This window comes from Sciurus carolinensis, chromosome 1 (assembly GCF_902686445.1).
Source record: "Sciurus carolinensis chromosome 1, mSciCar1.2, whole genome shotgun sequence".
In the NCBI taxonomy this organism is placed as follows: Eukaryota; Metazoa; Chordata; class Mammalia; order Rodentia; family Sciuridae; genus Sciurus; species Sciurus carolinensis.
Window position 1 is genome coordinate 154,126,944 of NC_062213.1, and position 13,620 is coordinate 154,140,563.

Consider the following 13,620-nt stretch of genomic DNA (forward strand, 5'->3'; position numbering starts at 1 on the left):
ATGCTTTGCTGCAAACCAATGCCTAAGTAGTAAGGCAGTAAAACAGCACCTGATTAAACTTGCACCCTAGTAATCTATCTACTTAATTTGCAAAGTGAATCATTAGGGTTTTTGTCATTAGTTTTGCAGTGTTGGGGACTGAACTCAAAGCTGTAAACATGCCAAACTCTACCACTGAGCTACATCCCCAGTCTGTCAGGTTTCAGAAATTTGGGCTGTAACTTTTTGCTTAGACATGTCCTGGGACTTGTGGGGTATAACCTTGGGCATGATTCTTTAAACCTGAGACCCTACTTGGTTTTGTTTTAAATTTGAAGTTTATATGAGAATTGGTTAAGTCAGGCAGAGAAGTTAAATCCAATAATATAGTGAAAGCTAGGTATATAACCTGTACATGAGAAGCTTAAATAAAGTACTGTGTATAAACCAGGTGTCAGCAAACTTTTAACCTGTGGCCTGTTCTTTACATTCCTGAGCTAAGTTCTTTTTTTTTTTTTTTTTTTTTTTTTTTTTTTTTTTTTTTTTTTGTGGTACTGGCACTTCAACCCAGGGCCTTAGAAATGCTGAGCAGGCACTGTACCACTGCATTCCTGATCATAGAATTGTTTTATGGTATTAAAGGGTTAAAAGCAAAAAAGAAAAGCCACAAAAATTGTTGGTGATTCACAAAACCTTTATGTAGCCCATTCTATAAAGTGTGTTCTATGTCCTTATTCAAGCTGTTTCGTCCAGGTCAGCATCTAAGAGCTCTTTTAGTTCTGGGTACAAGCTAGATCCTACGTCACAGGAAGTTGTGAAATAAATTCACACTTTGACTTATATAATTGGGAAAGGGACAAGTTATCCTGGTAGCTTTTTAAGGCCAATTTCATTTTTTCAACTAAGAATTGTCTAGCAACTTAAGTGTACAGATATGCTCTAAAAGTTATCACAATACCATGAGGTTTTACATTTAGTAGTACCCATATCAATGGGAAGGTTGTGTTGCTGATCATTTTTTCCATAAGAATTATGTACTTCTTACATGGGTAAGAAAACCCTATTTTTAACTAACTGCTGGACACCAAATTAATGATTTTGGTGGCTTTATGTTTTAAGTTTTGCTCCCTGTAATCTCAGCTACTTGGGAGGCTGAGGCAAAAGGATTTCAAGTTCAAGGCCAGCCTGGCAACTTGGGAAGACAAAAGGGCTGGAGGTGTAGGTGTCAGTAGTTGAACATCCCTAGGTTCAGTCCTGAATACTATACCCCCCACACAAAAAAATGCAGAATTTTTATAACCTTTTTGATAAAGTACTAAGTAACTGGGAGTCCACTCCAAATGGAAGAAAAAGAGAAGTATGACACATGCAAGTTGGTTATTTGCCCCAATTTTTTTTTTTCGGGTGTTAGGTAGGTATTAAGTCAGTAACGTCCTTTTTATTGCCCATTTGGGAGAGAGTGGCAGTTTTTGGTGCATTTGTCATGGGAATTATGTTTTGTTAAGGAAATGGGAAAACATCAAGGTACCTGGCAATTGTGACTTACTTATGAACTTTGAAAAATGTGTGGATGATTGGTTCACACCCGGTGAACCAGTTCTGAGACAACTTGTGGGCTTTATTTCATTGGTTTATTACCTGTCACTGGTGTGGAAATATGGAATGAGTGAAGGGCTGATACTCAGGATTGATGTGTTACAGAGGAGAAAACAGGAGGTTGCTTTGGACAACTTGGTTTGCACCCTATCACTTCAATTGCAGTGGTAGCTGATTCTTGTCATTTGCCTGAAATCATATCAGATTGGGACTAAATATTAGCTAATGAGTAGTGTCAGAACATTTTTTGTTTTATTTTGGAAACTTTGTATGTTGAATTCACACCTGGAGTGTAATCACAAAGACATGTTTCTTCAATTGGCAATCACATGACAATACTTGGTCAAGTACATGATAAACATTTGTCAAACTATTCAACTTGCTGGATTATTTTGGAAAGAAATCACAGAATACATCCAAGAAGATAGGTGGATTTTGTTTTCCCCCATTACGTGGCCAAAAAGGTTTGAGCTTTCATGGTTGATGTGTAACAACTTTGAGAGGTAGATAATTGTCCATTTTCCCTGGAAATTCAAAATTTCTAATTAAACTTCCAGCTATTGTTTTTCTGTGTGTGTGGTAAAACAACTTCCTTTAAAACTGCAAATAATTTGGCTTCAACTTGATTTTGTGTTCCATTGTTTTACTATACATTGGTGAAGGGACTATTTAGGTACTACAGTCTACATTAGGATCTTCTGAACATGTACAGGCCTGGATAGATGCTCATTGGCTACTAGTCATGGGGGAAAATGGTAATGCTACCTAACAGGTATATTACGTATGCTTTCCATCACTATTTTGTTCATCACAGTATACTGTATCTTGAAGATGAAGTGGCACTTGGTTACTATATGTCAAAATCTAGATTATTTTCTTATAACAGTTGTACTTATCCCTTGCATCTTGAGTCTTGCTAGAGCTGGAAGTCCTGTTGAATGAAGTAAAGAAGTGCTTTTGATGCTGTGTAGCTAAATGAAAAATACAACATCTGAGTTCTCTTCAAGAGAAAAATAGACAAAGTTTAGTGAGGGAAAATTGCCAATAACCTGTTGATTGAAAAATTCAACTAGTATGTCCCTTACAGGGGATCATGAATGTTTCCTTTTACAGGTTCATCAATCTAGGGTTATTAAACTTTAAAAATAATCTGATTTTTAGAAAAAGTATTTGAAGACTCCCCTCTGTAGCTGGAGGAATGACTTATTAAACACTCTTGCAAATTATTCATCTATTATAAGCAAGTCAAAAGTGGGTGTAATATTTTGAAAAAGTTCACAGCTTCTCTGTAAGTTATCCTGCCATAGATGACAGAGTGGTAAATGTGGGAGTTGGCTCTGTTTACAAGAATTGGGACAGAATCTGGTTAGATTGAACAGTAGTGTGGGGGTGGAGAATAACTTAGGAAACAAGTATTTTCCACCGTGTTGTGAAAAGAAGGCAAATGGTCTTTTACTCCCTTTGTGATGGAATAAATAAAGTTAAGATTTCTGTTTCTAAATGAAATTTTGGGAATTCCTATTTTTACCTTGAGAGATGGGAGGTGGGAGAGGGAGTCTCTGGATTGATTGAGCCACAAGAAAAATGTCTTAAGGTGATAAAGGTCACCTTGTTGCTGATGTGTGCAAAGAGGTACATTATATATTAATTTGGTAAAATGGTGATTACCTTAGTTAATAAGAGGATTGAGATCTTAAGTAGGTTTTTGTTTTGCTAGTTTTCATCCAATTACGAAAATGTTTTTAGTTTCCTAATTAGTGAAAACACCAGGGGTATGAATGTTTTAAGCTTTTCCAGTGAAATTTCTGGGTCCTTGAGAAAATTTATTCTTGGAGAATCTCATAATTCCCCTTACAGCGTTTCCTTGATTCTTGCTGCCTATAGGTGGTAAAATGTCTAAAATTGGAAAGGGAAGGTATTTTGAACTTCACCTGACAGGCATTGTAGAATTCCTTTTGTTGGGAAAGTTGAGAAGGAGCCTGAAGCCAGCACAGTGGAACACACCTATAAATCCCAGGCATTCTGACTTTAGGCAGGAAGTTAAGTTCAAGGTCAGCCTCTAACAGTTAAGACCCTGTCTCAAAAAGATAAAAAGGGTTAGGTATGTAGCTGAGTGGTAGAGTAGTGCCCCTGGCTTCAATTCCCAGTACAAAAAAGTGACCTGAATTGATTCAAAAGGATCCTATGACAGCTCATAATTACAGACGTGATTGAAGCCTGAGAGGAACGTACTTTAGAATAGTTTTGACATTTGTGAATAAAATGCCTACTAGCAAAGTGTGGAGCCAGTTATAGCATGAAGGAAAGATGTTTATTTGCATTTCAACAACTCGAGCCACAGAACTGAGTCAAACGTAGTCTTGATGCCTTTTTTTTTTTTTTTTTTTAATTCAAATAGTGTAATCGTTGGGTGTAGTAATACACTCCTGTAAACCTGTAAATCCCAACTACTGAGGTTGAGGAAGGAGGATAACAAATTCAAGACCAGCCTGGGCAATTTAGTTTGAAGCCCTGTCTCAAAATTTTGGAAAGGGCTAGGGATGTAGTTAAGTGGTACAGCACTTGACTAGCATGCAGGAGGCCCTGGGTTATATCTCTAGCACTACCCCCCCATATATATATATATATGAAATAATGACATTACAGTTTAGCATTTTTGTTCTATATAGAATCTAAAGTAATGGGGTGTCAAAACTAGTGGAGTCAGATTCCTTGAAATTCAGCGCTTGATTGTACAGATGTATCATTTAACCAGGTCCCTACTGAAGGGTGATTGAGGCTCTCCCACACCTCACTATTTTCATCAATGCTGTTGAGGAATCCTGCATTCAATTTAGGCTATTTATACCACTCTCTGGGCTACATTGATAGGGATAAAGTTATGTATTCAGTTTCTTTTTTTGAAATGGTATTGGGGATTGAACCCAGGGCCTCCTTGCACATGCCAGGCAAGTGTTTCACCACTGAGCTCTATCTCTAGTCCTTTTTTATTTTGATACAGGATCTCCCTAAATTGCTGAGGCTGGCCTTCCTCAGCTCCAGAGTAGCTGGGATAACAAATGTGCATCACCATGCCCAGCTGCATGTTCAAATTGTATTGAATATTGCCCAGCTGCACTCCAGAAAAATGCTAACACCAGTTTCTCTGATTAATACTGGCTAATTTTTTCAGTAATCTTTGCTAATCTGATAAGTGTGAAATAGTATTTAATAATTTGCATTTCTTTGATTCAAGGTGATTTTTTCATGCTTATTAGCCATTAACATGTACTTTATGATACACCTGCTCAGAGTCCAGTTCTTCTTTGAAGTCTTAGCATTTCTTGTCCTGATCTGTATAAGTGCTTTATTAAGGAAGCAATTTTTGGCACAATGTTGGAAACATTGTGTGTTTTATAAGGTTTTAATTTTAATCTGTGTAAACTTATTCTGGTAAAAGTTGTGTTACTTGTAAAGATCCAAATTTATTTTTTTCATCAGTCAGTTGATAAAATTACTTATTTTTTTTAAGAAGGGAAGAAGAGAACTTTCTGATCTATTAAATTTGAGAGAGTGCTTGACTCATGAAGGTTCACCCATTAGCCTTAAATCAAGATGTTTAATATGAACATCCATGAGTTCTGTAAGACTAGGAAAAGGAAAATAAGCCTTTGTAGTGGTACTGGGATAGGAAACAACTGCATCAGGTGACAGAAAAGGATAGAACCTTGTGAGGAGAAATGAGTTGAACACGGAATTGACTGATGTATGCAGCTTGGCATCTCTTTCAGGCTCCAGGTCATGGTGTGCTGCAGCTGTAGGCTATTAATGGAAGCTGAAAAATTGGGACAGGGTGGAGGGAAGAAAGCAGTAAAGAGAAAACACTAATACTAGTTTGACCTTCCTAGCCTGAAATGTAGACAAAGAACCAGGAAATAGAATCTCTGGTGTCTGGCAAAGAGAGGAGGGCCTTTAAGGAACAACTCATGGTGAGGATCTCCACAGAAGAGATGATGTGGATTCCCATGATTTCATTAAGAATGAACTCAAAGCCAGGCACAGTGGTGCACGCTGGTAATCCCAGTGGCTTGGGGAGGCTGAGGGAGGAGGATTGTGAGTTCAAAGCTAGCCTCTACAATTTAGTGAGGCCTTAAGCAACTTAATGAGAATCTGTTTCTAAATAAAAAAAAGGGGGGGGGGCTGGGGGTTAAGTGCCCCTGGGTTCAATTCCTGGTACAAAAAAATACAAAACTTTAAGCACTCTATTTGTAGTATTTAGGTCCCAGAGGATTATGGAATTTGGATTACAATAAAGAAGAGATTTCTGAGTTGGTATTGGAATTTAAGATCATTGCTAATTTTTGTGAGAAATTAAAGCCTAGTTTCACCTAGTCCTGATAAATCTGGCATCCTCATCTGGAGTTTTAACGGGGAGGAAAGGGGAGGAAGAGCAGGTTGTGAAAACCACTTGCAACAGCATAACAAGGTTACCCATCCTCTGACATTCATGTATAGAGGACATTTTATCTGGGAAAGTGAGGCTGCCAAAGACATCTTAATGTCTTTAAAATAGGAAACACCCACATGTATCAAAGCAGTGCTGTCAATGAAAAGTGAGGTAGAATGAAGGCTGGAAATGAAGCAGAACAAATTCTAACTGAATTGCCCCAAGAGCAAACAAGGTACAGCTGCTGGTTTCTAGAACAGAAGGACTAAGACAAAAGTGGGGCAGGTTGACAGTTATTTTTACTATAACCTATTATGGACCAGGCATGGTGCTAGGGAGACCCTGCCATGGCTCCTGCTTTCAAATTGTTTGCAGTAGAGGAGGTAAGTGGTAAGGAAATCATGATAGGGAAGCAGTGAGGAGGCCTCAACCTACTTAGAAGGTTTTAGGAGTCAAAGAAGCTCCCTAAAGACAAATGAGTGCTGCAGTATCACCTGAGGCTTTAAGAGAACGGAAAGGATTGAGAGAAAAGGTGATAAGTTACTAAGAAAACAAAAGAACAGAAGATGGGGCTGGGAGATAGACATTGCAAGAAAGCAGTAAGATTTGCTTCATTGCCAAGAGGTAATGAGTTGGGTGCTTCTGAGGAAGTGGCCTTATCTGTCATGTCCCATGGCAAAATCAGTCAAGGGCATTAAGTGCTAGTGCACACCAGCCAAAGCTGCTGCTGAAATACAAGGAACCATGGTGTGGGATTGCTGCACTGTAGCTAAATAGAAAAGCAAAGGAAGGAACTTATGTGAAGTCTGGAATAGCAGGAATTAGGATGTTCCAACACGACCAAACAGCAACTGTTCATGGCTTCAATTTCTAGAGCTCTGAGGGAAGTTTGGTAAACTAAATGAGAACTGTTATTTACAGGACTGGGCTGTGAGTGGACAAGTTTCTAGTTTGGTAGGTTAGGGAAGAGTATAAATTTGCAACAAATACTTTCATTCATTAAATGAAGATATAAAGGATAATGGAGAATCTCTCTCAGCTCCTGTATTAGTCATTGGGAGGGGATGAAGCCTAGGCCCAGGCTTGCTGGGAATTCACGAAAAAGGTTCTTGGACTTTTCATGCTATACTTTGGGAAAAGGTTTGATTATGACTCTTACCCACCAGCTTAGCAGAAAAGCCTACAGTGAAGATATAGAAGCATCAATGACCAGGGGACGGTGGTAAGCCAGAGGCCACAGAGGCAAAACATGTAGCATGTTCCAAGCTCATATGTGGGAAAGAGAATTGTCTTCCAGGCCCAACTTGGGCTGTAACAGGACCAACTCGTTCTTCTCAGAGAATGAGTGCCTTCAGAGAAGGGGGACAAACTTTTAAGTGGAACACTGGAGGTTGAGGTCTTAGAACCAGAGATAGCCTTGGTCCTGAAGGCAGTACCAGCTGCAGCAGAAAGAAACCAGAGGTCAGAGCCCTTTACAAGAGATACAGAGGCTGGCTTACCTAAGGTCCCATGGTGGGTTTAAGTAGCTCTCCACCATCATGCTGCTCTTGATTAACTGAAGAGGGCACAGGTAAAATAAACAAGCAGAGCTAGTAAAATTGGGAATAACAAATGATAGTTCTGAACATTTTGGAGGCCATTTTATATTGGTGTTTACCAGTAATTTTTTATGTCCTCATCCATAAAACTAGGTTGACTTGTTTTGAAGGCTTGTAATTCTCATTAATATATCCATTATCTAGAGTTGTACGATGTAATGCAGTAGCCACTAGCCACGTGATTGTTTAATTACAATCAAATTTAGTTCTTAAGTCACACTAGACACAGTCCAAATGGTTACTAGTCAGTGTAGCTGGTGTATACTGTATTGGACAGTGTAGGCAAAAAACATTCCATCTCAAAGTTATGTTGGACACTAGTGATCTAGAGGCTAAGGCTTGGCAGGTGCTTTATAAATAGTAGTTGCATGAATGATCCTTTGGACTCAAATTACTACTGAGAGTTTTGTTTCCACTCTCCTCCCCTTTTTCTTTTCTGGTTAGCATAGTCAAGACAGTTGTCAGGAACTCAGGTTGGCGTCTTTAGGTCCACATGGTGAAAGATGAAATCTTAAGACTTTGAAGAAAGCTGGCAGATCCGCCCTTTAACTGCAGCCAGACCTGATGCTACCAAGGATAACGACCACTGGAGTAAGGGCTGGGTAGATGGGGCATACTGTGCTGGTTGGGGCGGGGGGGACATTAACTTTTCATGCTTGAAGCCTTATCACTCAAAGAATAAGGGAGTCACACCCCATCTTTAACCGATCCAGAGTCAGCTTTTCACCACAGAAGTTGAGTGGGTGAAGGGGACTTGACATGAAAACAGAAAGTGAGATGTGCTGAGGCTCTAGTTCTTCCAAAGGGTCAGTGGGAGAAACCTCATGTGAAGGGAGATCATCAATGTTGGAGGGTAAGTAGCCCTCATGGCTGGGAAGGTAGTCCCCTGGGAGGACTGTCAAAGGGCTGGTTGTTTTTTGCCCCTTTGAGTCAGGGTCCCTGGTCCCCAGCACCTTATACAAATCTACTAGTTGTCTTGTCTCAGCTTTGAGAGCTCTGGAAGTTGAAGGGCTGGAGGCACTGAACACTGTGTCTTCCTTAGAGGTAAAGTGACCTTGGACTCCTTCCTTAGAGGTAAAGTGACCTTGGACTCCTTGTCCCTTTACTGACCAGTTGAGAAAATGGGGGTTTCTGAAGACTGGAGTCATTTGATGAAGAACTTCACTGATGACCAGGGGCTCAGGTTCTTCCAGAGTGGACCAGGATATCTGGAGCCTGTCCAAAGGTAGTTGTGTCTTCTCCTGGGAGAAGGAAAGAAGAAGCAGCTCATATTGCTATATGGGCAACTCCAACAGACTAGTTTTCCAGGGTTCCCAGAGGTCTTAGAACCTGCACTGCCTCAGCCCTAAGTGGAACACTGGGCTCTTGACTTTCAGAGGTAAGAGAAGCAGTTAACTTTAGTCAGGTCAGCAGGAGCCAGGGACTTCTCCATCAGTCCCCAGCCAGTGAGTGAGCTACCTGTTTTCCTCTAGGGTGGACCAGGGGTTGCAAAGGAAAGGCTGAATCTGTTTCTGTCAAGGGGAGGTGAATGAAGTGATGCTGGAGCCCGAGTTCTGAGAGGTGTGGAGTATATCCCAGGGAGAAGGTGGTAAGCAAAGAGGACTAATGTATTCTGGAACCTGCTGGTTATTTCTTCTTATTGGGAAACTGAAGCTTTGGAAATAGGAGAGGGTCACATCATGAAGGGACTTGTAAGGAATGCTTAAGGGGTTTGCACTTTGATGGAACTACTAAAAAGGTTTCAGGCAAGATAATGTCCTCATCAGATCTGCTTTTAAGAAAGTCCACTTGAATAGTTTTTCTGGAAGCTTTTTATCTTTTTTTTTTTTCCTTTAGCTAATTTTGTTTATAACATAAAAATTAGCATATAATTTTCATAATTATCTTGCTTTCTCTTTTTCAGTATCCTATTGGTTACCAGCTCTTCAATGTCATATCTCTTTCCTTAACGAACTCACTGCCCATTCCTGAATCCAAGTCCTGGGCACTTGACAAATATTGCTTTTACCAGTCTTTATTTGAACTCCTTACATCCTAAAAACTATCCCACACATGAACTGCCTGACTTTTCTAAAGCAGAGTTCTGAAAGTTTAATGCATCAGGCTATGTATAAAACCTGGCCATGTGTTCCTGCTCCTTCCTCTACTTCTCCTTGTTTCCCTTCTCAGGCTGCTCCCTCATCCATGGTCCAGAATTACTTGACACATTCTTGTAGTGCCACTGACACACTTCACCCTGCTTATATTTGCTCCACTGTCCTTTGCTTGGCCTCTTCCCTTTCCATTAAACCTCTAGTGGACATTCCTTTTAAACGACTCCTCCAGGAGTGAGGAAACCACCAGTTGGGTTCTTGGCACATGATGCTTTGCACTACTTTTTTCTTCCTCTTTTTACAAGACTTCAAGCCATCTGCTACTAGGGACCATGTATTAAGGGAAGAGTAGAATGACAAAAAATAAAAATAGCCTTGGGACAGGGCAAACCCTGAGGACTAGTCCCAACTCCAACATTCTATGGCCTGGATAAACTCGACCAACCCGTCTGGGCCTCAGTTTTCTTATTTGTCAAGTGACAGATTGTGCAAAAGGGTGCAGTTTGGTCTACTGACTTCTGATGTCCCCACCCTTGCCTTGGACATGGCAAAGGTCAAGAAAGTGAGTGATGGGACTGTTAGATTTCAGTGAAGTCCCTCACAAGAGCTAGCAGGGGTCAGATATGTGCTTCTCTTGGAAGTCTCCTTGGATCACTACCGGAACTGGCCCTGGAATGTTGATCTGGCTTGGAACATGGCTGGCAGCTGTGGGAGGCAGAGCTGCCAAAGTGCTGCTACCACAGATGTAGGAGAGATTAGGCAGGGTGTGGAAAGGGCTGGTTGTTTTCACAAGTTGAGGTGTTCACTCTGCCTCCATTAAATCCTTGGCTATACCCAGAGAAGTTGCTCCTCAGACCTTTCACAGAGTTAGGCCCTCTGGCCAAGCCCTGGAGGGGAAGGCCTCATAAGCCTTCATTGGCCCAGGAACCTCATGGACACTATTTTAAGCTTTTACAAGCTGGATACCATCCCAGTGATCCCTTTTATGATTTGGCCTTTTCCTTCAGAGCTTTAAGGCACATGGTTTTTTCAGTCATATAAGAACTGGTAGTGGGGGCTGGGAATATAGCTCAGTTAGTAGAGTGCTTATCTGTCAAGCACAAGGCCCTGGGTTAAATCCCCAAAGGACAGTTTATTGTATTCCTGCTGTCTGCCTTCAGCAGGCACCAGGAAGGCAATATGGCTCCTTAAAAACAGCCAACCCACTTCAAGGGTCAAGCTACATGGCATTCTGAAGTTGCTTCAAGGTCTTTATTTTACACCATGTTTAAGTTACCTAAAAAGTTTTTTAAATTTTCTAATTTCGCAGGTTATTTTTGCAAATAAATATATGCACATAGTTTCCCAAAACTTTTTTAGGTTCAAAAGGAATATTTAACAAAAATAAAATGACCCTCATACTTCCGACATTCTCCCCAAGATGCAACTGCCATTATTGGTTTCCTACGTATCCTATGTAGGCTTCCAGAAATATCCTGTGTATGAGGGTATGTATAAAAAATTTCCTTCCTTTCATGCAGATTAGAACCCACTTTAGACCATTGTTATAAACTTTGCTTTTTTTTCCTCTTTCAAGTATGTCAAAGAACTTTAGGCACATAGATATGTCCTTTTTTTTTTAGTAGTCACAAAATATCCTGTTGTATGTATTCACCTGGGTGGACTTTACATGATACTCAATTTTTTGCTTCTACTTATAATGCTGCAATGAATGTACTTAATGATATACAACTTGGGCACTTGTATCCTTTCTGTTACCTTCTTCCTACCTTACTTCCTCTAAAACTTTTGCACATTTTTCTTAGCATTTCTTCTAAGCTTGTGGCTCTGTATCTCCTATATCGCCTGTGCATAGGCAGGCAGAGGTCATGATGCCAAAGCTACAGTTTGAAGGCTGTTGCCTGCAACTGACCCAGAGCTACTTCCCTTGTGCTGTTTTAGGCTTTTAACACCTTGGAATCTCAGCATTGGAAGAGAATTTCATGTTCAACTGTTTCAACTCCTGGTTCTTGAAGCCCTCTAATACCAGCAGAGGCGTCCTTCTAAGGCCTTGTGGCTATAGAGTGTTTCCATGAATCATCGAAATATTGCCACCCAAGTGAGGGCTAGTGTGCACATTCTATAGTGAGTCTGTTCAGCTCAGAGGCTTGGACAACTAGAAACATTCCACTCAAACTGTGCTTAAAGATCTTTTGGGATGTCCATTGTGATGGTGGACAGCACATATTGCTTGTTTGTGAATCCTAACAAGCCTAATAGAGACTCCATCCTCTATTAGCTAACTGATGTTGCACAAGTTGCTTGGAACCCTCTCTCTGCCTCATTTTCCTCATCTGAAAAATGAGGATAATAATAGCACAACCTCTTTTCAAGTTTTGTTTGTTTGTTTATTTTGCAATACTGGGGATTAAACCCCAGGGCACTGTGCCACTGACCTACATCCCCAATCCATTTTATTATTTTATTTTGGGACAGGGTCTCACTAGGTTGTTGAGGCTGATCTCAAACTTGAGATGTTCCTTCCTCAGCCTCCCAAGTAGAGATTACAGTCATGGGCTACTGAGCCCAGGTTAGCACAACCTCTTAAAGCTGTTGTGTGGATTAAATGTTAATGTATACAATGTTTTAAAAGTGCCTATAATCCCAGTGTCTCAGGAGGCTGAGGAAGAAGGATCACAAATTCAGTCAGCCTAAGCAACTTAGGTAATAGTAAAAATAATAATAATTTAAAAAGTGCCTGGCACATAGAAAGTAATATATAGATATATATTATAGAAATACATATAAATAAATACTATTTATAGTATACTTATATAGTATACTCAATGTAGTATACAGTATTCACGTTAACATATATATAATGTGTTCTATATTAGGAATACATATTAAATATATATTACATAGAAATGCATATATATATAGAAATACACATTGAAATATATTTATATATTATGTTATATAGTAGAATAAATATATAGTATATATAATATATAATATATGCTATATAGTATCCATATTTATATAAATATATGTAATATATAAGTGATATATACTATGCTATATATAAATATAATGAATGTATAACAGTATAATTATATGCTGTACATAATATATACAAAACATTTGTATATATACTTCTTTCATTACCACTATTATCACTGTTGTGACTTAACAGGGACAAATCCTTCCATAGAGAGGAGTCATAAAGTATGGGTTTTCCTACAAAGAGAGTAAATGATCTTTGTTTTGTATGACCTTGGTACTTCACATTATTTAGTCCTCACAGCAGTATACAAAGGACATATTGTTTATTCCTTTTGTACAGAGGATGAAGCTAGGCTCAGATAGTAGAATAAGTTGCTCAAGAGTCTCACACATTGTAGTGGTAGAGGCAGGGCTGACCTCTGGCCAGATTGCAAAGGCACTAAACTACAGTGACTTGAATTCCTAAAGCAGAGATAGCTGGGATCAGCTCCTTCCCAAAGCAGAGTCTAGGAGTACTGGACTTCTGGCCGAGGAGGGGTATGGATGACAGAAAGTGGCACTAGATGATTAAAGAGAAGAATCTTGGAGGAGATGGACTTAAGTAAGGTCTGAGAGAAAGGGAGTCTGGGACTATCAAGGCCCTGGGCAATGGAAAGGATATTGGCCCATTCCCTACCTCACCTACTGCTCCTCATAAATGCACAGTCTTGTTCCATAATACAGATGCCTTCTATTTTTCCAGGCCCTCCACTAGCAATGGCCCATCTTGCCTTGTGAGCTCGTCTCACCTCCTTTTGCTGAGCAACAGCAGTAGCTCCCTTCACTTCCTTTACCCTTAGCCCCTTCACCTGCCAACTGAGCAACCTCTCCTTTAAAACATTTTCTTTGCACAATGGAATGACTTACTGGCTTCCTGCCAAAACCAAAATAGTATTGTTTTTAT

General features: G+C 39.9%; 1 protein-coding gene across 1 annotated transcript in view; it reads right to left on the reverse strand.

The window, feature by feature from the left end:
- Positions 1–5,752: 5,752 nt before the first annotated feature.
- Positions 5,753–13,620, reverse strand: part of Il12rb2 (interleukin 12 receptor subunit beta 2) — a 75,081-nt gene continuing 67,213 nt past the window's right edge. Inside the window, exon 16 of the mRNA XM_047557707.1 lies at positions 5,753–8,840. Coding sequence (XP_047413663.1) covers positions 8,271–8,840 — 570 coding nt within the window. The 3' untranslated portion in view covers positions 5,753–8,270. The remainder of the gene's footprint in view (positions 8,841–13,620) is intronic.